At 38.0% G+C, this 26,576-nt stretch overlaps 2 protein-coding genes across 8 annotated transcripts in view; both read right to left on the reverse strand.

The window, feature by feature from the left end:
* MTMR1 (myotubularin related protein 1) overlaps positions 1-10,124 on the reverse strand; it is a 41,389-nt gene extending 31,265 nt beyond the window's left edge. The window contains exons 1-4 of one of the 3 annotated variants that reach the window (XM_067004998.1): positions 9,926-10,124; positions 7,325-7,430; positions 1,882-1,932; positions 483-558 (exon numbers count right to left, since the gene is read on the reverse strand). In XM_067004998.1, the coding sequence (XP_066861099.1) occupies positions 483-558; positions 1,882-1,932; positions 7,325-7,430; positions 9,926-10,059 (367 nt within the window). In that variant the 5' untranslated portion in view covers positions 10,060-10,124. Of the gene's footprint in view, positions 1-482; positions 559-1,881; positions 1,933-4,122; positions 4,147-7,324; positions 7,431-9,925 lie in introns of all 3 variants that reach the window. The other 2 variants (XM_067004999.1, XM_067005000.1) reach the window with 2 other exon arrangements.
* A 165-nt stretch (positions 10,125-10,289) lies between these two features.
* MTM1 (myotubularin 1) overlaps positions 10,290-26,576 on the reverse strand; it is a 39,944-nt gene continuing 23,657 nt past the window's right edge. For 4 of the 5 annotated variants that reach the window (XM_048078098.2, XM_067005003.1, XM_067005002.1 and 1 more), the window contains exons 10-16: positions 24,764-24,952; positions 21,291-21,476; positions 20,499-20,705; positions 17,454-17,546; positions 16,487-16,600; positions 15,958-16,134; positions 10,290-13,561 (exon numbers count right to left, since the gene is read on the reverse strand). In XM_048078098.2, coding sequence (XP_047934055.2) covers positions 13,394-13,561; positions 15,958-16,134; positions 16,487-16,600; positions 17,454-17,546; positions 20,499-20,705; positions 21,291-21,476; positions 24,764-24,952 — 1,134 coding nt within the window. In that variant the 3' untranslated portion in view covers positions 10,290-13,393. The remainder of the gene's footprint in view (positions 13,562-15,957; positions 16,135-16,486; positions 16,601-17,453; positions 17,547-20,498; positions 20,706-21,290; positions 21,477-24,763; positions 24,953-26,576) is intronic. The other variant, XM_048078124.2, reaches the window with a different exon arrangement.

The raw sequence follows: 26,576 nt of genomic DNA on the forward strand, positions 1-26,576 counted from the left end.
TCAGTGACACGCTCATAACTTCACCCATGCTTTTATTTGAAAGAACACACATTCTTTTCTAGGCAAGAACTGTACTGCTAAAACAGAGCTTGCCATCGTGGGCCAAAGTGAAATAAATCAACCTAAGAACTGGAAATGAAGTTTTATATAACTTCATGTTCTTTGTTATCACGATTTAGAGCTTTTGAATCTATGAGGCGTCCTCAGCAGCCCCAAGCAGAAATACAACCCAACCATCCACATGGAACAAACTAACTCCTGACATAAAATGATTTATCTATACGGAGCAATCATCCTCTTGAACTGATTACTCTTTCAGGTCTACATTTGGATGTAAGACAAAAGAAATCCCCATCAAATCTGCATATCCAAAATAGCATTACATTAAAACAACAGACCTCAAAAGGAAGTAATAGCCTATTTTTAAATAAACAAACTAGTGAATTAATAGTATTCAATGTAATACTCAGTAGAATGCTTACCAATAACTTTGATGGATTCTCCAGGAAAAAGCGGAGCCTCTTCCATCTGTGCTAGTTTGTTTCCATCCCGCAGTGCCTGGCAGAAACCCAAACCCATGAGTAAATCTCACTTTCCCTCTGTACTACATCGATACATTTCGATGCAAAGTGTTTTTACTACAAGATTACTGGAATGCAAGAAGTGTATCTTTTTTATAAGGCACAACTGTATTAATAACACAGAATGTGGTATTATAAATATTAGACGTACGTGTTAGTAATGTATTAGTAACAAAGCTTTTATGCAACAGTTTCACATGCTAGCTACAGATAGCGCACAAAAACACGAACAATACCAGCCCAAATTTGTAACTAATAATTTGTTAGTCTTTTGCTAAAAGCAGGTATTATTTTGCCTTTTTTTTTTTTAATGTACTTGAGAACATTTTAAAGCTGCTATTAAACTGTTTTCTATTCTTAATGGTGAACATTTAGTATTTGAATATTTTCATCTGAGAGATTTTTATGGCAGAAGCTTTATTTATTTAGCAATTCCACTTCTGATTTTTAGTAGCAGGCAGAAACACCCCACCAGCTTCTATTTGAATCAATACCCTACTGAGAGTGCCACAGTTATGGAAGAGGTCCACTGTAGGAATTTTGGATCCAGAAGGTCAGATTCAGATCAAAGTAATGAAATACAGAAGAAAAAAATCAGTGATTTTAAAACAAGGGCTACTTTCTTCAGTTTTCATTTAGGTAAGGGGCTTGATTCTTGAATGAGACAAGATTAATCCTTTGTGTCCTTTGTTGGCAACTGAGATTTACTAAAGATTTTAATTAAGAATACAAAGGTTTGTGGGACTTTTAAGGACCACATGAGAAAAATACCTCTTTCAGGTCAACACGATGAGACATTAAGGTTTCAATTTTGTACATCCTGAAGTGAGAATGAATATAATGGTCTGCTTTATAGTAAACAAATAGCCTTCCCTTGTGTTACAGCTCTGATCAACACACAGATAATTGGTAGGATCTGCCTGCCTCAAAAATAAAATGCAAGCCCTCATTAGGTAACTTCTAAAAACATTTACATTTGTCTTTGGTTTTGTATTTTCTTGACTAGTACCAGACTTTTATATCAGCACCCGATGACAAAAGATGATGACATGCAGAGAATCAGCCAACACTTACGGACTCAGATGGGTGGGTCTGCTCTGCCCCATGGGGCCTGAAGTGCAGCATTACAGCTGTGCTACACGACATCAGATGGAAGCCCTACCTAGCACAGAACCAGTTAACACACTAAATGCTTTCTATGGGCTCTCTGAAATGAGAAATATGAGGTTTCTATGGACTGTACTAGCATACAGTACTGTGCTACACAGTTAATGAAGGGAAGAGGAGTAAAACTTGCCACCTGATCAGCTTCTGCTTCAGAATGATAGCCATTGTGTCCATCCTGAATCTCCTGCATAGCATGAGGCAGCAGTAGGGTAAGAGAGAAGTAACGAGAAAAAACATGCAGACAACAGGTGAAAGGACAGAATCTTTTCTTTTTTGCTTTCCCCCTTTTTTTATTTCTTTCCTTAAAGAGACAGCATATACTTTAACTCCAATTTTGCCCTCCAAAGACTGGCAAACTCCTGGCACAAACTACTTTCCACAAAAAGATGCCAAGCTCTTGGGACTATCCATTTAATGTTACTTGCACAACATAAAATTAAAAATTACTCCCCTTTGCACAAAGAGTCCACACAGGAACAAAAAGTATGTACTGCCTTTTTAAGACAAGCAACTCCATAGCGAAGAAAATGAATTCAAGGTATGCCACATGCTTATAAATAGAAGAAATCGAGTACAGCTTGCAATGGTAGCATTAGGGGAAAAGTCATGCAATCTTTCAAGGAAAAAATAGCTCAATGTCAAATAGAAGTATTTAGACAATTTGAACAATGCTATACTCGGTAAACCATGTTTGAATTGAACTTTCAGTTTTATGGTTTCACACATTTTTCCAGCAACTTCTGTGTTGCTGCTTGTCAGTAACTTTAGAGAACTTAAAATTATTCCTCGTGGCAAAATATGAATATTACTCACATTTTAACATTTCTTTTTGCAATCACATTGGCAGCAAATCCTGAATATTTATTAAATCTGTTTAATAAACATTATGTCCCTATGCACTCCAAGTAGAAGCAAAAATGTCGGTGGGTCAAACGAAGTAATTGTTTTAATACATTCAGCCAAAATTGTTCTTTCTTCTTCTTTCTGTATCAACTAGAGGGAAGTTGTATTCATGACATCCCAGTAGTCCCCATCCCCATACAAAGAACTTCTCACTTGATAGGCTGTAAAGCCAGACTCAAGTCAAATTTCCAATTGCTTGCTAAAGTCAATTTTTCTTTTTACAGTATTTTTACAGAACCTCCCCCAAAAGAAAGACGGATTTCAGATAGCTTCAGATAATTTGGACTCTACATGTGCTTAAAAAGTTTTAATTAATAAAAGTATATTTCAAATTATAAGGGACTACTAATATTTAGGTCTTGATAAAATTCTGTAAAAATGAAATTGCTTAAGTTCCAAACATAAAAATGTTGTTTCTGAAATTACAGTACATATCATGATCCCTGAGAGAAAACAAGAAGGACCAGCAAAAACACCAAAATATTTTAAATAAATGAAAGAAACAGAAGCACAGAAGATCATTTAAAGATCAAAGCCTTTACAAAGAGCTATGAAAAACTGAAGGAAAACAATCAATTTCTGTTACTCATCCCATGCCAAATATTTCAAGAGCCTTCTATTCCAAACAAAAAAAAAGATCAACTTGGATGTGTATGACTGGACTAAACACATCATTTTCAAATATGTAAACAACAGATGAGAAAAAGAAATCATTCAGACTTCATCTCTTGGTGTGCGACTGAACAAGAGCTCTTTGTGTGAATAAAAGCGTTAGACACATTTCATGAACAATCTCAGAACACTGTCCAGATCGTTTCTCACTCCATAAATGTTTCTAAGAGAGAGGGACAAGAAAACAAGGCATGCCTTTTTTTTTTTTTCTTCATCTCCAATAAGGAATGGGCAAGACCTGGTCTCAAAATTATCATTAAGAAGATAAAAAGATGGAGGCCATTGCACTAGCGTCCGACTTCAAACCTAACTTCCAATTCTTCTATGGGGCTGTAGCAATTAAGGTGAAACATGTACAAAGGCAAGCATGAATCTGAACTTTATTTAAAGGGGCTAGAGAAAGACGTAACGCTTTTAACCATTAATATTCTTCAGCACAGATAACACATTAGAGTTGCTAATACAGTGCTCTGTAGTCCGAAGCATGTAAGCCTCAGTTGCAAGCATCCATTTTGTCAAAATTAATGTGATAAAACCGAAGTTAGTATTGCACATTCGTAACATCATTTAAATATACTGCTCTCTTACACATTGACTTTTATTGCTCACGAAAACATAGTAACATATATAAAGCATTTCTATGGCAAAGAAGCTGTTGCGTTGCGTAGCAAAACGGTCTGACTGGTTCATAAAAAACATTAATGAAGTAAAGAAGAACGCTTGACACACCAAGGTCTCACACAGCACAAAAGACAAACAGGTAGGAGGCCGTCTTACTGCTAGCCAAGGGGAATCTTACCCGTATGTCAGGCCTCCTGAACACCTGTTAGTTAAAATACAAAACGTTATCCAACAAAACAGAGTTTTGATTGTCAAAGATACTGTATTTTATTTCATCAGATTCCCAGAAGAACTCTATTCCCAAGCGTATTAATTACAGGTGGATTTTGAAAAACCAAAAACCCAAAAAACCCTACGTGGATCTAGTAGCTACCATTTGCAAAACTGCTCTGCTCTGAAAACAATCTAGCCACTTCATTTTAGTGATGAAACAAATGCCAAAATCCTTTGAAAAATGTATTCCTAATCACCCTTTTATCCAGTTACAATGTGCTGTTGTGAGAAGAGAAGAAAAGAGCCTGGTAAACCTTTTGGGTGGAAGACGATAAGCCTGCAATAATGGCTATGAAATATACCGTCCAAATTTAATTTTAGATTAAAATGGCAAAACAAAGACACCCAGCTCTTCTCAACTTATTTCTGAGCGTATTTACACTCAGCTACTGCAATCGAGGTGATTTTCGTTTATATGAACCCCTCCCTGAGGGCCTCTCTCCAGGCAGAGCATGCATACACAGCACCCTCTGGTTTTGACGGTTCCTTTACAGCCCCTCCTTTGGTTCTGTTTGACTTGTCTGCTCCCCCCACCCCAAATTACATTTTGGTAAACTGATTTTCTGGAATGAGTAACACAGAAGCCACCAGTAGATACAAGAATCTGTATATTTACTCCTGTGCAAACATATCGATTGAAACATTTAAAAAATGAAAGAAAAAATAAACCCAAGAGTTCCTGATAAATCCAGCAGAAAGCGGGAGAACAGCCTGGCCAGTTCCAGCAGCAGACGAACCATCCAGCCCTGCCTGAAGTTTCTAAGTTGTAAGATACTCTAAATGCAGGATGTGAGGCAGTCAAAGCTAACGGAGACTCAAGGAATGGAGCAGTGTGCGGCAAAAGGGAAAGATGCCTGAAAGGAAACTGAGTTATAAACAGGCATCACCTTTTTACATGGGAACTCCATGGCAATAATGAAGTTTGACTTCTATACCAGGAATTTGCATATATATGAAACAAAATACAGATTAATTTTAAAGAATTTGAATCACCACTATAAATTTGTTGAAACACTTGATATTGCCAATAAGCTGGACATTAATGTTTTTGGTGTAATAATGACGAAAATAAAAATCCTTCCATTGTTGTAAGACACCACAAAAACCAAACACTTTGGTTTGGCACATGAAAAACGTGCTAGAAGGTGCTACATACATCTGGACAGATTACTCAAATCACAGGCAAAATCAAGCAGAGTCTCAATGTTATATAAAGTCATATGCAAATCAGAATTGTTCAGCATAATTAACTGTCCTTACTCAGGAAGAAAATAAGTGTTCAATAAGTGAAACCCCTGAAGGTCTAATATCTGGGCAGTAAAGTTTCTAAATAAACTTTCTATATTTTCCTTAGTTTTAGCCGGTGCATGTTTTTCTTCACTTACACACAAACCAACTTAAACCATGTCTTTCCAAAATATTAAGCTTGTGTTCGTTTCTGAACGCTGCATGTGCAGCACTGAATTGTCATTCTGGAACTACGCAAACCCAGCGTGTTTGTGGTCTTGACTAAGCAACTGGCAGCACCACTCAACTTGTGCAGAAGCTAGGTGCAAAGGAAACCCTTTCCTAGACCTTTACAGCGCTCCACAGGATACTACTGGTCCTGAATTTAAATAAAGAAATCCTAGGTTAAAAAAATTACATGATGTTATACACAAATATGGGAGTTCCAATCACAATCATGTGATGGCAAATACAATTTTTACACAACAATTCTGAATACTACAAGGCTTAATTTTTTTTTCTAAGAAACAGAGAACGAAGCAGAGTTAAACACTTTTAATTAGGCCTCGAAAGACTTATTCCTCTTAAGTAATATCCAAGATGACTTTGGAATAGAGAACAAGGTTACTAAGAATAAAACAGCTCTCTTTACTCCAGAGAATTGTCATACAACTCAGAGACAAACTGAGCAGCAAGCTTACACACTTGGATTTTACTAAAATGAAGTCCTTGATCTACAGGGCAAATACAACATCGACAGCTGTAATGCAAGGTTTCCCACAACGTTTTATCAAAGATGTTAGCCTTGACCTCAAGTAAGCATTTGCAATTCAGCTGCCATAGTAGGGAAGAGCTGCCCTTTTTTATGAGGATAAGCTGCTGACTGTGCCAATGATGCGAAACTCTGTGAGGTGAATTTTTAAACAGACTATGATCAAAAACATTTTGTAGATTCATCTTCAGGCTTGGGGTATATCTGACCTGCAGTCACAGAAGCTAAAATACGCTGTTTCTGGACAACAGACTTTAATCACAGAGCTTATTAGTAAATAATTTAAAAGCTAGTTAAGTACAAGAAAGGTAAAATATTTATTTGGCCCTTTTGCATGAAGAATGTAAAATTCTTTCAAATCCAGGAAGAAAAAGGATCTGAGAGGACTCAGATCTAGACAGCAACAGCCTGGCTTTCTTAAGGGGACTTGACACATGGGTGACTTGTAAATTTATCAGACGATGAAAAGTGAATATGCTCTACTCTTGATGGTTCGCTCAACTCTTGATAGTTCACTTGGCTGTCGGCGTACTGCAACCAGCAAATGAGCACAAAATAGGGGATGAAAAGCATAACGAAACCTAGGTAAAGCACACCGTGCAATCGCTACTTTAATGAGAAAAATGTTGCTGGGAGGGAACAAAACAAGTGATTTTGCTTTGTTTGACATTAATTTCTCTCTGTCTGGTGAAACCCCATGAAAAATGATAATCATTTACGTTCTTTGCACAGTAACAATGACATATGCTTTTATTTTTTCGGTGAAATCTGAAGAGCTCAATTTTGTACTCCAAATGACACTAGAAGCAATTTCAACCTGTAATTATTAATCTACTTTACCAGGGTTTTTTTGATGTAGTAATCAAAAGGAAAGACAACTCACTTTTGGCTTTTTATTTAAAACATTGACTTTTGATTTTCCTATAGACTTCAATGGCACTACTCACAGAACAGACTCAAAAGATGCCGGTGCATAATGAGATGTCTCTAGTTCTGACACATTCGGAGACCGCTTAAGTACTTACTACCTGATAATCAAGGTAGTAAGGACCTTCCTGATCATTCACTTTTATCTCAGCCAAACCAATGCATCCCTCAAGTCACTTACCCTGTAGTCTCTGGACACGCCTTCTGGAGGGACAGACCCAGAAATCTGACTAGAAATCGTTGCAGCTATCAGCTGTTTGCACCATTCAACATGTGATCCAGTAGGGCTACAAGAACAGAAGATTTGAAATTATTCAGCAATAATTCAAAATGTATATTGAAGACAGCATAGCCACTGAGCACGTATACAAAAGAAGGCCATAAATTATCATTAGAATTACAAAAATCTTTTGTTGTTGTTGTTGAGAACAGAACGCAATTATTTCATTGAGCTTATCAGGGAAAAGAATTTCACTGGATCTTATCAGAGATGTAGTGCTGTCAATAGCTCAAAAGTGTGCTTAGGGATCTGGGAGCTTATAAAAACGTTGGTTTCATTATCCAGTGTAATTTTTTCAACATTCACACATATTTTTCTTAACACCATCCATGCAACGGATTTAATCAATTGACAGAAACACCTTATACTCTCCGTATTGTTATTTCCTGATTATTTAGTAAATCCTCTTTAAAATTACGTTCCTCTACGCTAGTATTTAAAAACGTGTACTACTGACATATTGTATTCTATACTAATATTAGAAATAGAAAATACACATTTTCTAAAGAGTAGCTTCTATTTGGTTACTTTTTTTTTTTCTTCTATTCATAAAATAATCTCTGAATAAAGTTCAGGACTGGCCTTCCCATGCCACAGCAATGAATTCTGCAGCATGGGCTGTTGAGAAGAACCCTGAAGACAACGAATCTGAACAGCAGAACTGCACTACATCAGAGGTGATGCATTTTGAGAGCCGTTGCCTGAGCTCGCATAGCTTACAAGTAACACAGCACTGACAGTGAAGAGCAATTACGAGTTTGTTGCCAGCCCCTGTGAAGTGCACCAGATCTGCTTCAAAACGTGCCATTATCTGATGAGAAGCTGGGAACGCTAGCGGCACGCAGGCTCAGCTCATGCACTAGATAATTGCTGTTCCTTCAAACAGTTTAGCTAGGCGCTTGTACAGATTTAACGCTTATTCGGAAGTCAAACATAAACAGAACATTTCAATTCATTCTTAAAATTCATTCACAAATTAGCTTGGGATTCTGCGAGTATCCCGTGACAAAGAAGTGAATAACTACATACACGTAGCCAGCACAGAACAGGTACAACCGGGACGTTAAGAGGGTGGGATAACAGCAGATGATGACAAATTACTACTTAACTAGAGGTCTTTCTTCATGTTAACTGTGCTACTACAGGTAGGGGCATGCAGCCAACACAGAGGTTTCTCAGGCATGAAGTTAAGAACTTCGCTGACAAACTTTGGCAGCTTTCTCCCCACCTGCAGAACTCTGCACAGTACCAGGCCACAAAATGCTACTTCGCAAGTAAGACATCTATGATACTCCTGCTTGAACACGGAATATACTCTAACCCTCATGTTAGCTCACTTAGAGAAACTTTCACTTAAGTTTTGCAAAATATAGAACGAGCTAGAAATCTACAGTAATTCTTTCCTGAGCTCATTTATTTCACCTACCCTCACGTCTCTTGATTTCCAGTATATCTCTTTAGGGTTAGCCTAAGTTTGTTTCCAAATAGCTAATTAAGAAAAGGATTTATTTCCCTTCGGCTTATCTTCCCTGGAATCACTAGATCAACAAACTTAATGCCAGGAGGAAAACAACTGTGCGTGCACGCACACCTCCGAGGCCCAGCACACCAGGCCGTATAGGTGTATATCGGTGTATATCGGTGTATATCGCAGGACGCAGATCGCAGGCAGCAGTGTCTGACCACTGCCTGTGAAACGGGAAGCACACCCGTGTGTTTTGTTCCATCTGAGGTCACGCACACCAGCTTAGACTGCACCCGTCCCAACAAATAAATTATGTGATATACCATCAGTATAACTTTCTCAGGGTCCAAAAAGATCAGGAGAAGAAAAAAAAAGAAGATGAAAACTGAGGTATGAAAGCACAATAGGAAGGAATAGAAAGATGTAAATTTAGTGATAGATATCGGGCCTTTGATTTCCTCCTTTGCTAAAAAGATGTAAAACCCCAGGTTTCTCCTAACAGAAAAGTGAGTAAACGTGGAGCCTGGCACCAATTCCTAAGTCCAGTGTTGTTTCTTTTTCCTTCACGTACATGAAATTTCAGTTTGTTTATGGATTTTAGGTTAGTAAGCCTGTCTCTAAGTGCACGCTTGTAAAGTAGGGAACTCCTCTGCCAGCCGGCACAGAGGGGGACTTGGCAAACCCCCGCGTACGGAGCCCCCCAGCACCTGCCCCCCGCCTCCCAGGGAACCGGGGGCGCCCAAACACCCGCCTCTTGCGCTTAGGCACCAACATAGAACGAAAAGCGAGAGCAGCCTCCTCCTCCGCACGGACGAGAAAGTTACATAGTTCCCCCCAAAAACCCCAAATCCTGCAGGCCTGCCGGTAATGGCGAGCAGCTCGCAACCGCAGGCAGGAAACTTCGCCGCCGCCGCCCGGGGAGGGAAATCTGCCGGATTGCAGCGCCGGGCCGGGCCGAGCCTCCCGAGCTGCCAAGGCCGAGCCTCGGGGATCGGCCCCGTCCCCCCCCCCCCCCCCCCCCCCCGGTCCCCTCTCACCTGTCCAGCGTCTCGGTGCTGGCCTGCCGCGACCCGGCCCCCGCCGCCGCCGCCACCACCCCCGGCCGCCCGGCGCGGCCCCTCACGACGCCGCCGCCCTCCCCCGGCGGCCCGGCCGCCGCCGCCCGCTCCATTGCGCCCGGCCCGGCCCTGCCGCCTCAGCCCGGCCCCGCTCGGGCCCCGGCGGCGGCCGAGAGCTGTCAGCGGGCGGCGGGGCTTACCCACAGGCCTCCGCGGCGCCGGGAGGGCGGGCAGCGGCCCCGTGCGGCGGGGGAAGGATGGCGGCGGCGGGCCTGAGGGAGAGGGGGAGCCCCGGCTGCCTTCCCCCCCCCACCCCGGCAATTAAACGTCTGCTTGAGGCGGGTGGTTTCAAAGTGACAGCTTTATTGGTTTTTCCTTCACACGCGTACATGGCTCGCAAGCCCCCTCTGCGCCCCGAAGGGTTATAAAGCAGCGCCCAGCTGAGGATGTTAGGCGAGGAGAACACCTCAGAGGCCTGGCTGGGCATAGACACCTGCCTTCTGTGTGACACAATGCTAGACCGAAATGAGACAAAACAAAAAGAGAGCTGAAGGCAGAGTTTAAACATACATCAAAAGGAGGTAGTATGCAAATCGTTTCTAGGGTATACCCATAACAGCGACGCTGGGAGGGATAAGGCTAACAGCAAAGAAAGAAGGCGTCCAACAACGGCTTCCTATGTAATGGGAGCCCGGTACAAAAACTGGGTTAACCTCGCAGGTCCATGGAAGAATGGATACAAAAATAAAAATGAAAAAGCCACCACTAAAATACAGCTCTGAGACTGATATTTCACACCAGCTATCAGGTGTTTATAGCTGTTGATTTTACATCTCAGCCCTGCATTTTTCCCTCTCCTGAAAAAGGCACTCAGTGCCTAATTCTTACTCACCACCTCCAGAACTTTCTGTATTTTGTTCCTGGCTACCACAGCTACAGTAACTTGTTAACTTCAGTTATTTCTGAAGCTGCTATGCAAAACCCACACAAGTGCAGCTGAGAAGAGAGGATGGGGACTGACTGACTGGGGAGATACTGTACAGATACAGTGTATTGCCTCGCAGTGCATTGCAGAACGACAGCCCAAATCACTCCTTTAAATGGAAAGACGAAAAGCTTCCTATTAACATTGATCAGTTTGTATGCCTACATTCACAAGAACTCTAAAGTAGTATTTTCCAGAAAGCATTGGATTTAAAACATCCCTACATTTGTCTAATTGATATTGCCACCAAAAAATAGAATTAAAACCAAGTATCTTACTTGCTGGCTTGAAAAAAATCAAGCCCGCACATAGCTATTATGCTAGAGAGTTCCAAAGAATGGCATTCAACCACAGCAGTAACATGAAGAATGGAATACATGTAATGAGCTAAGTGCAAAAAGATCCTTTCCATTATATTACACTTCCCCAAATGCAATAGGTTAACATGTAGTGTTTACACAGTAAAAACTATTATATTTTCTGAACTCCTCCACACTGCTCAGATGTCACCAATGCATTCAATTCAAACACAAACTTTAAATACTCTAATAAACTTGTATAAGTTTAGAAACTTTAAAACTCCACAACTTATAAACTTTATAAACCACAAGTAGAAGGCAAATATACCAGAGTATGCATAGTTTTCAAAGCATAAGTATATCATGATCAATTGAGTATCCTCCTTCATCTGAAGCAATGCATCTTATTTACCTCAACAAGCCACGATTTGAGGATCATGGCATTAAATGTTATTTTGGAAACATACCGAAAAATATTGAAGGGAGAATGAAATTTAGAGGACAAAAGTAAGTCATAGAAATCACTTGTATTTAGAACACACATCAGTATGCTCTGAGCTTCCCTGAAAAAAATAGTGCAACTCAGTGTATATTCTGAATCAAATCAAGATGCGGTACACTTTTATTTCTTTGAAAAAAATACTGTTTCTAAAAATATTCAGATGTCCTCTAAACTTTGACTTACTTTATGGAACTATAGCTTTAAATTTACTTTTCATATGCAAAATATTTACACTTTATAAACTTGCAGAATTTCTAAAACTATATTATGTATACTTACACAACTTAATTTATATATAATACTATTATATCCTGCAGATCAAAACTCACATGTACAATAATTTACAGTGATAGAAGTCTCAAGCATCAAAACAACTCCTTTAAAATAACAGTATCAGTCCTCAACAGATTCTGAATTGCAAAGTTTGCCTGAATATCATTAAACTTCTGAGAATATGCAAAATCCTAATTAAATATCAAGTAGCAAGGTCTGTGCTGTCATAAGAAATGCTTGCAGCTATTAAAAAATACCTGAAAAAAACAAATTAAAGGTTTAAAAAAAGCCTCTGAAATGAAGACTTCAAACTAGAATTCACTGGAAGGTTCAATATAAGTGCACACGCTATATGCAAATCTCATATACTGAAGCCCCTTAAATATTTAAGAATAAATTCACTAAACAAAAGTTAAATATACATTAAAGAGAAAACTAGAAATTTACAAGTTTTTAACAGTATTCGTAACTGATTTTTTTTTTGCCTACTTTGGTATAAAAGCTCCTCTAAACAGGCACATTTTTTTTTATAAGACATATTCAAGGTTTAATACAATGGCTATTGCTGGATATTTAAGCAATGTCCCTGCGGGTATGTTTTTAATTATATAAACCTTCTTTAGAAGCATTTTATTCTGTATTAACCCAAACAGCCAACAGTGATAATTTGTAATATACTGAAATGTTCAACAGTTAACCAAAACAGGACTTCTCAGAATCCAGTACAATTGTCATTTTTTCAAAAAAAGTTACAATAAAAAATAGATTTTTCTTTTATTTTGATACCTACTGGGCCATTTGAACAGTTTAGTTAGAAGTTATCAGAGAAATTCCTTCCAGATTTTCACTTATTTTGGAACAGGAAAATTTGGAATTCTCAGGTAACCAGAAAATTTCAACACTTCTCTGAAATCTTACAATGTGATTTATTTTTGCCTCATGAAGTCCACAGTCTTATTCCTAACAGGAATACACACATACCTAATTTTACACAATGTGAATATTCCTATTGACATTAACGTGTTTATTCACAACCGAGACTGAGCATGAATTCCCTTACAGGAACACAACCTACAATGTAATAAATTAAAGCATTCTTAGGAAAACAGTTGATCGATTTCAATTCAATTGTACCAGGCTTTCCAAGATAACTCAAAGCATTCCATAACTAGAAGCTGATTATTCATGTTCCCACTCCACAGGTTCTGAAAGGCACATAAATGAAGAGTTGGTTTCGTCTGTTTTGAAGTCCTCCTCAAATGAAGACAGTCTAAAATACTTTGTGTTAGGACAGTCTAACGTAAGGCATTAAAATATTCTTCTTTATACTATAGATCTATATTAAGCACCACTTGCTATTACAATAGAGAAAGAAGCCAACTTTTTCTTCAAAAATGCGTTTGTACTTGGGACATCATTTGTGAGGGAGATGTTGATGAAGCTGATGAGTTGGCTATCTTAGCATTATTTGTGATCTGTAGCTCTTCAAGTCTCCTCATATAATCATCCCGTAACGCAAGGAGCTCCATGTAACGCTGCTCCACTGGATTTGGCTGCTGAAAAGAGATCTGTATTAGTCCTTTATCACTTCAGTCCAAGTACATCTATACAGGTTGCAGCAGTATCTATAATTTTCCTGGTAGTACCTAGTATTTCTAGTTTCCAACATATGTACCAAGTTGTAGCTAAAGAGAAATATTTCATTCTATAATGCAAGAGCCCTCTGGGTTCAAGTTGTTTTCATCCAAAGCAAAATCTTGCTTTACTCAAAACAATTCTTCCTACCTCAATAAAAATGAGGCAGAATTTCCTGGAGCATATGGATTTTATTTTCTTATTATCTAATACTGTGTGTAAGATAGGTGTGAATACCTTGCCCACAGCTTTTCTCTTCCTTACTTAAGAGGTTTTAGATTCCAGAGTTCAAATGTCTTGCTTTCCCTAAAAAAGTGGTTAGCCAGACTGAAGTTTTTAGCTATACTGATCAGGTTATGATGAAATCCGAATCTTCACATTAAATAACCACTCTTACTGACTAGAACTACATTTTCTTTTTAAACAGTAACTTTGCAAATATATATAAACGAACAAGTGAAATAAATGCAAAAGTTTATTAGAGAATTCTCTGAACAGACTTGAATGTGTTTAAAAATCAACTACCCAAGCTTTCAGATTACTCACAGCAAAAACAACTATACCCATTTTAAGCTTAGCTTCCTTCATACAGATAGAGTAATGAAATAAATGGAAAAGAAATGTTATGAGTGTCCAAAGCAGATACAGAGCTTTATATTACTTTCAGCTGTTATATACCTGTCAAGAAGTTGCTGCTGTTTCTCAATTCTCTGCCCATAGAGTTATTAACAGAAAATTTGCAGAAGCAAATTTAAATGCCCTGCCGGGTCAAAAACAGCTGAACCAGTGACTCTCAGACACACCACTTGCTATGCACCCCAGAGAAGGGGGTGATAAATGTTGAAGCAAATGTGGAAGTTGGATCAATGACTGAATCTAGTTACTAGGATGATGAGAGATGTAAGGTTAACAGTGCTGCTTGTGACACAAACTCTTCATCAGACAGAAGTCCGATGCCCTCATGGTTCTACGTAATGGCACTAAGGTAGGTCATCTCAAAAAACTGGTTCATGCCACACATGCACCACTCAGATGCTTAAGTCAAGATGACGCGTAAATTTCACGTGCAAACAAATTTGTTGCATTTTGAATATAAACATGGTGAAAAGGAGTTACTACTAGCAGAAGCACAGGATGTTATCACAAGGGTTTGCATATCTAATAAGAAACTCCTGCCAAAAACTTTTCCTGAATAATGGCAAAGACCACTTTAAAGTAGATTTACTACAGCTAGTTTGCGTACCCTGTAATTCCTCACTTTCTAAGTGACATCTTTGGATTCATCTTTTACGAAATGCCTTCATCTTTCACAGCAAGCAACAGAAGCCTTAAAATGAGAACTTCAAATTAAAACTGGTGACATACTTGCAAGAAGATATAGCATATTGTCTGGCTTCCTTACAGCCTCTAGAGTACTGTAAATAATATAGGAGATCAGCTGCAGAAGAGGAACTGCATTGCTTGAAAACTCCTGATTCATTCCAGAATCTGGACTGTGAACACTGCTTCTGTCAAAGAAATCGCTCCTCTGTTTTCTGCTACTCAAAACTACACAGCTTGTTAAGCAGGACAAATAAGTCTCTGTACACTATCTTTACGTGCCATATTGCCTAGATTTTTAGCACGACTAACAAAAATGGAGCATTCAGATATCAAACATTAAAAGCGCAAATAGATTATGTATAGTTGGATAAAAGTGTTCCTGGATTTTCAATCTGATTTGCTGGTATAATCATCAACAGCCTTCCTCCAGTATTTACACAGTGTAAATGATGTTGGGTCAAAGTTTTAGCAAAAAAACCCAACAAACAGGAAAAAACTTACCATAAACCATCAACAGAGATAGCAGTTTTAAAAGAGGAACTGAATAGCCCATCTTAATTTGTAAAGGACTTTGTACGCTCTCCCAGAAAAAGGAGAAAGACAATGCAAATGCAGTGAAGCGTGCTTGTGATGCCAGTGCTCTAACTCCCCAGGGTTCAGTAAGCACTACTTCTAAGCATTGTCATTCACCCTCTAGTAATATCCACAGCCTTTAAAAATGCTCTCTCAACCCTGCCCCCAAGAAAAGAGGCTCAAAAGAGTTTGAGGATGACTTTTCAGTGAAATAAGCTTTGTGCTATGAGAAGAGTTGGGTGATGTCAAAAAGAACAAAAAATCCCAAAATCCTTAATCAGTTTCATCTTTTTTCTTCTATCCTTATAAATATATTTAAAAAATGAGCAGATTGCAGATACTATTCTACAAATTAGCCGTGACACAAAAACCTACTTCCAACATCTCCAAGCGTTTTATACATTTTAGACAATTCACTTACTTGTTGCCGAATTCTTGGGTTCCATCTAATGTAGTAATTGACCCAGAGCTCAAGGTGACGCATACTGGCTACTGGATAGAGCGCTCGATTTAGCTCTTTACTATAAAAGGGATTGGTGTATTTAGATTTTTCACTGTTTATCAAAGACCATAATGACAATGTTTTTTCAGTCACTTTCTGAAATGAAATTGAAATAAGAACTGTAAATATTTGCACAGAATCAGGAAACCCATCACAGAAGCCATGGTTACATTCTAACAATAATACACTTCTGATTTACTTAGAATTGTATAAGTTACTGTATTAGAAATATTCCTAAAACAGTTTTTGACAAGTATTTTAGCAACTGTATAGTCTTTAAGCTACCAAAATCAAGGAATTTACCATGCAACTATTCTACCATGAGAATAAAGCCAGTTCAAGAACACTGTCATACAATGAATGTAGTAAATACAACACAATCAGAACTTTTTGTAATGATCTAGCACCAAGATAGCAATACAATTAAACGATCAGTGGTTTGACTGACCTCTTTTTCTCTAACAGATTCGCTGTTGTACAAGAAAGTACCAAACCGGCAACTGTACAAGTGATCCAGGATTGTAATCAAGAACTGCTCGTTGAATTCGAAGGCTGTAGGAAACTAAAACAGAAAAGGAAAATTTGTTCTTTGTATAGCAAAAACAGAGAGAGACGAACATGCCCTGGTTAAGAGACGAAGAAAGGTATTTAGAAGCCTGAAAACATTTAAAAATAATTTTTAACATAATACTTCCATATACTTCATAGCAGAATAAGAGTTCAGAAGTCACGAGGTGTTCCATCTCCTCAGACTAGTCATTAAAAAGAACTATGCCCTCAAAATACTCTGATCTTTATTTCCTAAGGAGAATACAATACTAAACGGTTACTGTTACATTTGTAACAGAGAGAAAGATTAAGATATTCATACTGCCCTCTTTATAGCAGAGCACCGTATAAGAAAATAAGGGCCTAGCTCCTAATTCTTGGCCCTGAACAGACCAAGTTCGTTTCATTACTTACTGAAGATATGTTTAAATCACAACACTCAACACCTCCCAGTCTTCCTTTTCAAGCTTTGACAAAACAACACTGTCTGGGTATTTCAAGGAACAGCTTCACAAAAAATTATGAAGTGAAACACAGACCCTACCAAGCTAGCTGGTTGCAGTTTCTGTAAGTGTTCTGCTGGGTCACAACTCTCAGTGTGTCTCCAACAAGCCCATCTCCAATACACACTATCCTTGCATGTGTGACCACTGCCCTGTATCAAGGAACATAACTACCACTTGGATACAACTTTTAGAAATTGGGAAGAGAGATGGTATGGCTTAAAAGTAAATATACTGTTTGTTACTACACTGTCAGAGCACAGAGGTAGTCTGTCCTCTTGAAATATATATCTTTTAAAGACCTAGGCTTTGAATTTAGTAACCTCTTAACAGCATTACTTTCTGAAGCATAACGTAACGTACCTGTTTAGACATCTGCCACACGCAATCAATAAACTGGAGAAAGATGGGCGATCTGTCTGCATCAGCATGGTTTTTATCACCATGGCCTATTCTCTGAAACGAAGCAATACAACCTCCTGTTAACGAAAACAGTCCATTTTATGGCTGATAGACACCATTTCTTATTTTGCATTAGAATATAACCACTTCCGTAACAGAATAACCTGTTCTTACAATTTCAAAATTAGTTATTGTACCATGGAGGAGAGCTATTCCAAAGAAGTCCTTTTATTAAAAGCCCAAGGTCTATGTAATAGAAAAATACAATTGTTAAAGCATCCATTATATTGCAAATAAGACATTTTGAACTATATTTACATAATACATTTGTCAAAAGCCAAGCTACATACTTTATCTTCTTTTGTAACTTAAGCCGCTGGAGAACCTGTATCATGAAACTATCTGCACAAATTCTCTTCTCTCCCCACCTCCACGCTTGAACCTGAAGATACACCCTGAGAGACAGGGAACAGGACTGAGCTCAAAGAAATGTTTGTGTTCTTGACAGAAAATTAACATGCATTTTACAAGTTTGGGTGAGCCACCTTATTCTGAAAAGGAGACCACAGTAACAATCAAAGGAATTCTCCCCACAGATAGAAAAAGTACGTTTGGTAAAAGCTATTTCCTTCCTTTTCACATTTGATAGCTGAAAACAGATAAGAGGCTCAAGGAAAACAGATATTATTAAATCCTGTAATTCTACTTGAACATATTGGCCTGGAGGAGACAAAGGGTGAGGGTGAGCATGTATGTTCAACCAAGATGTCTATCTGCCTGTAAGATAGCAGGCAGAATGTCTTAAGGACGTGACAAATGACGAAGTCATTACACTTCTCTGTAACATATAATGATTTATATGATTTGCAAGATAACTTAAAATAATAGAGCTGAATGGCAGAAAATGAAGGGAAATGAGGGATTGTGGCTAAATTTAGTCAACAGCAGTGAATTACCAGAATAGCACTACAGGCAAAACAAATTGGCCACGCTGCTCACAAGTTTTCAGTTTAAAAAACGTGGTATCTATCCGCAGGTCTTGCATATGTTCATAAAGGAAAGTCCTTCCACTTCCACTGTGGTTAGCAGTTGTAGGATCTTATTAAGGATTTGTATACGCCTGAGTATCTTCCCATTTGTAATTATTTCCCTGTCCCATTTCTTATAATAGAATTCATTATTAGAACAACGACATTGCACATAGCAAGCTATTTTGCCATCTGGATATCGCGGTAAGCTCACTATACATAGAAAAGCTGGGGTAGGGGATTCTTTTCCCACAAAAAAAAAACTACTTAAGTGCTTCACTAAATATAAAACACTGTCAGGAATTATTAAGTAGTCAGGATATACTCTGTAGGTTTGTTTGTTTAAATTTTAAACATCCAAATTGCAACTCGGATAACCTGAAAATATGAAGCCTCTATCAGCTACCTTGTTTAAGGCACTGAAGTGCAGAGCACATACAATCAAAATACTTTCTGCTTGCATTATTTTTATTCTATAGACACTCTAGAGAGCAAGCGTATTCACTATAAGATAAACAACCCATCAAATCAAACTATACAATCCTCTCAGAAAACAGCACGTGTTTAAAGGAGAGTGGCTTCAACCACTTCCAATGAGTATTACTTCAGTGAGCAAGTTGAGAAAATAAGGCAGTATTTTAAGCAAAGGCAAGCAATTAAAATCATCCTTGCTGCTGCCACATTGTCAGAGATGACCCAGTGGACTGAGCTAGTCACCTGGAAGGGGTCTAAAAGACCTACTTCACTAGTAGGAGAAAAACATTTCCTGTCAAAAGACTGCTCTGATTACTGAAACTCAAATTAATGGTTTAGTAAAGAAACCTACAGATGATTCAAGTTTATTCATAATGAAGGACATACAGATCTCTTTTTTAAGCTCAGTGTTAAATCGTCATTAGGCTACTGGTCTCCAAGTGATACAACCTAACCTTATCTGCATTATGACTAACGTTTTAAAACTAAAAAATAAAATACAACCGGAATAAAAAAGACAAACCAGTGTCTTCCTGTGGCTACACCAACACAGTAGGTGAAAGGTTTATGTAAGATCAGTACTAAAAGACTACAGGTAGGGACTCAGAAATCTGGACTAAAGCTGATATTCATAACAGCCAAAATGCAAATCTCCTAAGGCTCACAGCACCTTTTGAATGTCAGATCAAAGATGGCAAGCTGAAGTGATTCATGCTGAACAGCAACACATGGGATTTCCAAATGACTGAGACACTCCTACAACCATAAAACAGGCATGAAATACACCCATAGGTATACTTTTCCATTTTTTCATTTTCCAGATTGCCCGTTTTCCTGATTTTAGCAACACTAAGTAATACCTTTAGAATATTCCACAGGGGACAAAACTGTCTGTTAAGTAACTTCTGTTGAAGGTGCATTACACATGAGTAGGATATTAAAAACTACAATTTCCCCTTAACCTTCTAAGCATCTAGAAGAAGCCTGAACAGAACTAGAGGTGGCATTTTGAGCCAACTCTTTGACAGCCTTTTGAGACCTATTATGACAAGTTCTAGAACATTTGAGAAGAAGCATTCAAAACATCACTCAAGACGTTGCTCAGACTTGTTCATCTGCCTCCCGTGACATTTACAACAGTACAAATGTGGAGAAAGCAGGAATAGGGGAAGAAATAAAGCCTCATGTTCCAACCTTATTTGATCTTTTTCTGAAAAGCCTGGGAGGCCATCATTCTTCTGCCTTCTCGTTTTCTCTGCTCAATCACCACAGTTATACTAGCAATTCTGCACTTTTAAAAGGCTGTACAGGACATGCATAATTAAAACCAAACAGGCCCAAAACAAAAAAATGCTCTGCTCAGGTTTACCTAGAGATGTTTGATGTCAGAATTCCAAAATAACAAGAAGAATTTTCCGACCCTGTCGCAACGAGTAATTTAACACTGGAAACGTTTTGTAACATTAACGTTGCATAGCCCTCGCAATTATCTTCCAATTCTTACCGATGCAAATTTGTGTCCAAAGCTTATCCACTCTTTCTGCACCAGAACTTCAAAGCCTTCAATTGTCCTGTAGTAGCTGTCTAGCATCAGCATAGCCAGCGACGTTAGCTGTGCTGTCCGGTCCCAGCCATCACTGCAGTGAACCAGCACAGAGCTCCTCCCTGAGGATACCTTGTCCGCCACTTGAATAGCTCCTGTCAAGACAAGCTAACAGACACCAAACAATAAAGTAGATTAGTGTTACCATTCTTACCATGCTAACAAAAATAAATTGATTTCATTGTATCTACAGAGTATCTAAATTGATACTGTTTCCATTAAAAGACATACAGAGCATGGCATAGTTCATTGGAAAAGAATCTTGTAGGAGATCAAGTAAATTTCTTGTATAAAAATAGAGGAACAGATTGGTTCCCTAATCCCTTAGTAAGATCTAATTCATCTCAGAGCAAATTCTTAAAAATGGGGCAGAAAACAGTAACCTTGATAAACTGAAGAACATAAGCTTCTTTTTTTAACAGAAAAAGAAGATTTACCATAGGAATTACTCTCCAAAATTCTGTATTTCATTTGGTTCTTTTCTTTGGACTAAATTACTGAAGCATCTCAGTTGTTAGAAAAAGGCACTTCTATCCCTCTAATAGGCTTATTTTCCAAATATTAACTTAAAATAAAAATATTAAGTAGGATTGATTGCATAATACTCCAATATTTTTGTACAGATGTACTTGATACAAGAGGTTCAAAGGTCAACTAGTAAATTACAATTTTAAATAAGTATTAAAAAATTACCTTTATATGTTCTAACCAATGGGTTGATTCCAGACTCGACAACCAGTGTGATTCTTCCACGTTAGGATAAACAATGTCCTTCAACTTCTTCAAAGACTCCCGCATGACATGAATATTGTGAATGTCCAAGAAGAAAAGTTCTGCATTGGGATATGCATCTTCACTTTCATATCCTCCCCCAGTCGCCTACAAACAAGAGATGTAGAATTAACTTTAGTCCTATATTGTTGTACCAGCATTTAAAAAGAGGGAGAACGGACTGACAATTTATGACGCCTAACTAGAAAATAAAGTATAATTTCATTTTGTTTGTTGCTCTCGTTTAAGACGGATGAAAGCTTTGGAGGAGCAAATGCTGCAGAAAACAAATACTCAGCAGCTTCCGTTCATCCAAAAAGACAAAGTATATTAAATATAGCAGAGGGCCAGAAAGACGTTCAGGTTGATCCAGCTAGCCTAGTTCCTTTCAATACATCAGGGAGTCACCCTAAAAAGGAAAATGAATTATTTTAAATTTACACTAAAAAGGTTGTTTGCACTTTTGGGCCTGGAAGCCTTTGAATAGGATTGAACCAGCTAGGTAAGGGACTAACACATATCAGGACAGAAGGACAGGGTTGTTTTGAAAATCAAAGGACATTTATACCTTCCTTATTACTTTAGAGATTTAATGGTGGTAAACAGTTTTTCCTTGTCTGACATTATATTGTCAATATTTTTTCTTCATTTCTGTTCACTTTTCCCATCAGGGATTAAACAAGCTTATAATTCTGAACACAAAAGAAATCAACTTTCCAGGCAAATTAAAAAGGTTAAATTAAAACGTAGAGTACATCACACAAAACAGCAATTACTTGTAACATACTAGATCAGCACTTTCTGGAAATAAAATTGCTCATTTGTTTGTTTTTATACTAATTAGGCAGAAATGCAGTCAAAAGGATGTGTCTATTTCTGTACACCATTAATTTAAACCAGAGTAAATTTCACATTTACCAATGCAAACTCGCTATCAAAAAATTTTTCCTGGGCTTAAACTGCCTAGTTATTTACTACTAAAATTGAACTGATATTTAAATAGATAAAAACAATAAAATTTTTGGCCAAGTAGAATTACATTTTAGAGTTAAGGTTAAATACAAGCTACACTTAAGAGTTAAGTTCTTAAAGGCCAATGCTAGGATTCTTAAACTAGTAAAAATATTTATGTATACTTTACATATACTTTAAAGTAACTTTCCTACCATCAATTTCTACTGTTGAAGACTAAACATTAGATCATTAAGAAATTTAAAACAAGTCTATTGTAATGCTGCTCTCCGAGCATTTTGTTGCTACCCGAGGAGGATAGCAGAGGATGTGTCTGCTCACAAGGGAGGAAAGATAAAAACCACACGTATTTTAGGACAATACCACTGATGAGGTTTTCTGAAGATAGCTGCAAAATCACAGCATCTCCTACAGACGGGAAAAACATGCCATGCCATGAGTTGTGATAAATAATTCCTGTCTCTCTAAGACATTACAGCCACCAACTACACATCAGAAGGCAACCTAAAGTACGGTATAGCCTTTTCCCGTTGGTACCACTTACATTTCTATACAGTAGCACCACATCTCTATTCTATGCTCTCCACCTCTTTCCTCACAAGTGGGGATATTCTCAGAGCTGCCAGGCTCTCTGCTAAAGGCAGTAATGACTGTATTTTTCTATTTCCTTTGAGTATTCTGAAGCCCTGGTAGGGAACGATTGCAATTTTAGCATTAGGGCTGCAGCAGCTCCTCCTGACTGAGTGGTCTTGACCACAGCCCTGAGAACACTGCAATGTACAAGTAGTGCAGCCCCATTTTGCTCACGCTAAGCTTCACAGCTATTCAAGAAATAACTTTTTTTTTCCAGATCAGCATTGACTTGCACTTTAAGTCACTGTTTCTCAGATCCAGAAATGTACCTTACAGATTTTAAGTCTGAGTATGAAACATTTAATCATGTCAGGTGTTAATTAAAACACATGGGTGAAATACAAACCATCTAAAAAGCTGAAAAATGTGCACACATCTTCAGTAAGATGCGTGCATGTAGGAAGTTTGGCCGTAATGCACCTTTGAAACATCTACGGTAAATATTTGAGTTTGTCTAAGAACTGGGGAAAAAATTAAGTTAATTGTAAGAACTGACATTCCTTCCACAAGGCAAACAGATGGATTACACATCTGTAACAAAAATGGGATCTTTTGTTCACCCATAAAAATTCACCGTATAGAGGACATAATGTAATTTGTAGAGTAAAACACAAGCAATGGAGGTATACCCTCAGAATACAATCCATCGGATTAAGACCTAGCTAAACACCCCCTGGGACACAGTATACCATACGTTCTTTCAGAGATGAAACGAGCCTTATTACTTATTCAATGAACTGTATTCTCTATTACAGAGAAGACATTGTAAAAGGTATAGACGTGTGTTTAAGTTAAAGAGAGCAAAACCCTAACATCACAGGTGCACTTGAATTCTGAAGCAACTTAACGTTTACGTTGCATGCGACCCTCCTAGAGGCAAACAAGCTTTATCATTTCCTATTTCTTTCAGCACAAACATTGGAGAGGATTCATTCCACTAAATTAGTATTTTATGCCAAAAAAATATTCAGAAGCTAAATTCATTTTTTTCCCAGGTAAGCATGCTCATCATTTTGCTAAGATCTCAAGCCCTCTTGAGTTAATCTCTCTAGTGCTCTTTACTGCACAGACTCACAACTTCACTAAGTACCAAAGAGCTTGTTCACTTCACTTGTGCCACAAGTTCAGTGGGCAAGGGACTATCCCAGACACAGGGAGAGCAGCTGGTACATGGCTATGTACCATACTCTCATATCCATGGCTATGCCCATACTCTTTAGAATGCAAGCCCAAAAGTTAAATTAATTATCATTTTGTCATTAATTGTCATCTTCTCTTTATTTACTGGATGTCTGCATAGGACTGAAGTGGTTCACGTCATAGTTAAGGAGAACCAAACACAGGATGCTTATCAGTGAACTTGGCTTTACGCACAGCTTTTCCAGGAAACGAGTTGTGGCTTGCACCCAGGCGCCCCATCATTGCTACGAGAAGACACGCTCTACAGCTTTGCCCACGTCTACCTCAATTGGCCGAAAACACTCTACAGAGTAATCGTACCTGATTTCAGCCCCACACTAAGGTCTGTGCTGGACTGATAAGAGACAGGGTAGAGAGCGTCTCCAAATCCACATATGATCCTAAAACTCTGCTTTTGACCTACTCTAAGTGTGCATGTTCTTTCATGGCCTTGATACTCATTATTTGATCAGGTGAATATACATATTTGCTTAAGTAAGTTTACCTATAGCAAGGCTTTTACTGTTCTGAGAAACCTCCTCAAAGAAAACTTTGAGATTTAAGTCCTCACCACACCCCCCTTCACAAATAACAATTAAGCATCCATTTACCTTGTTTGCAACTGCATTGACATTGGGCCTAGCATCATAGATGGTCAGTTTTGATATTTGTCCATTAGCCTCCCTGATGATATCAAGATATCTTTCATCGTCTTTATTCCTCTTCCCACTCATTCCAACCAGAGGCTGACTGCAGCGCATAATAACAGCTTGGTTCTCTGGATGAATCCAAGACAGGACCTAGTCACATGCCAAAAACACAATGGAAGAAATACATTTCATTAAAAGCCGCAACTTAAGTTACATTCTTTAAAACAGATAATAGGAAAATTAACACTTTAATTCTATTTCTTAAAAAATTAGTTCCCAAACATCTCAAATTCTTCCTATTTATTTTCATAAAATTTAATAATAATCTCTAAAGGTTCATTCTGTTACATACTCAACTCTTACTGAAATTTTATGTGCTTGAAGAATCCAGTGCATTTCATTTTTCCTGCAAGTCTCAAGTTGCACAAATAATTCTGAAAAGCAAACTGGAAAAAAACACAGCAATGCCTGCTGAAACGAAGAAACAATTCAGAAGAATGAACTCACTGTAGCTACTACGACTAATATGTTCCAATGCTACAGGAAACCCTACACACACACACTTTTTTTTTTTTGCATAAGGAAGAAAAGTTGAACCTTTCTGCAGTAGCCTGAATGCTTCCCTTTCTCCTTGAAGTGGATTTTGTTCCTCAGCCCTCTTTACAATTAGGAGGTACTGGGGCAAAGCGTCTGCTGCATTTATTGTTTTTCTGAGCTAGAGCTGCCCTGGGGACAGATTGCCATGCAAGAAATTAAAGATTTGTACCCTAAGAAGCAGGTAATAGTTTATCCTGGTTAACTCTGAAGGTAGAATATTCTCACAGAGTTTGACAAAGCTGTGAGTTACATGAAGAAAGAACATAAGTAGTCAAAAAAAAATCTTCCAAAAGTATTCACTGCTGAAATACGAACCTTAGTTGTACGTCTAGAAACAGAATTAGTCTGTGTGAGCGTGAATAGGATTGGTTACTTCCCATCAAGAATAACTATTATTACCAAGGAAATTACTATTACTTTACAGGCTGTATAAAAGACTTGCCATGTGTTTTGAGACAATACAGAAGATACAGCTAGGTTATAAGAACCATCCAAACACACACATTCTATATATATAAACAATGAAGAGCAGTTTAACATATATATTAAACCTATATGCATATTATATACTACACATACGCATGTGTCTATATACAGTAAATATATGACTCCTAGGCTGCCAGTGAATACCATCTAACAAATATTTATCATTTTGAATTTCCCATCTGTTTGATATCAAGTGAGATACAAGGCAGCTTTCTGATACTGGCTAAGAATCCAAAACCTTCTGCAAGTTTGCCAAGGTGAAACATTAGATAAGAGATTGTGTTGTACTACAAAATAATATTTTTTACAGTGTTGTAAAGAGCTGCTACATAAAAATTCTCTTACCTCAAAGAATTGTAGTTACAGAAACATACCCAGAGAGTCAAATGGGTTTATCTTCAATTCCACAGCCTGATTTAAAATAGCATAGAACTAAAAATCCCAAAAATTCACTATGGCGACTATGCACAAAATTTTGTTTTAGTAGAGACCACTGGAATTACGTTTAAATGCCATGCAGTTTGCTTACACATGAGAAGGATAACACTTGCTATCACTTTTTACGCGCATGCAACAATAGTCAATAAACTAGTACAGATGGCAGTCCTAGGCTCATACTTCATTAAGAAAAGGGAATCTGCAATGCTGGCAGTTGTTACTAGAAAAGTCAAGTTAAAACCAACACAGTTGG

Source organism: Anser cygnoides, chromosome 13 (assembly GCF_040182565.1).
Source record: "Anser cygnoides isolate HZ-2024a breed goose chromosome 13, Taihu_goose_T2T_genome, whole genome shotgun sequence".
Taxonomy (NCBI): Eukaryota; Metazoa; Chordata; class Aves; order Anseriformes; family Anatidae; genus Anser; species Anser cygnoides.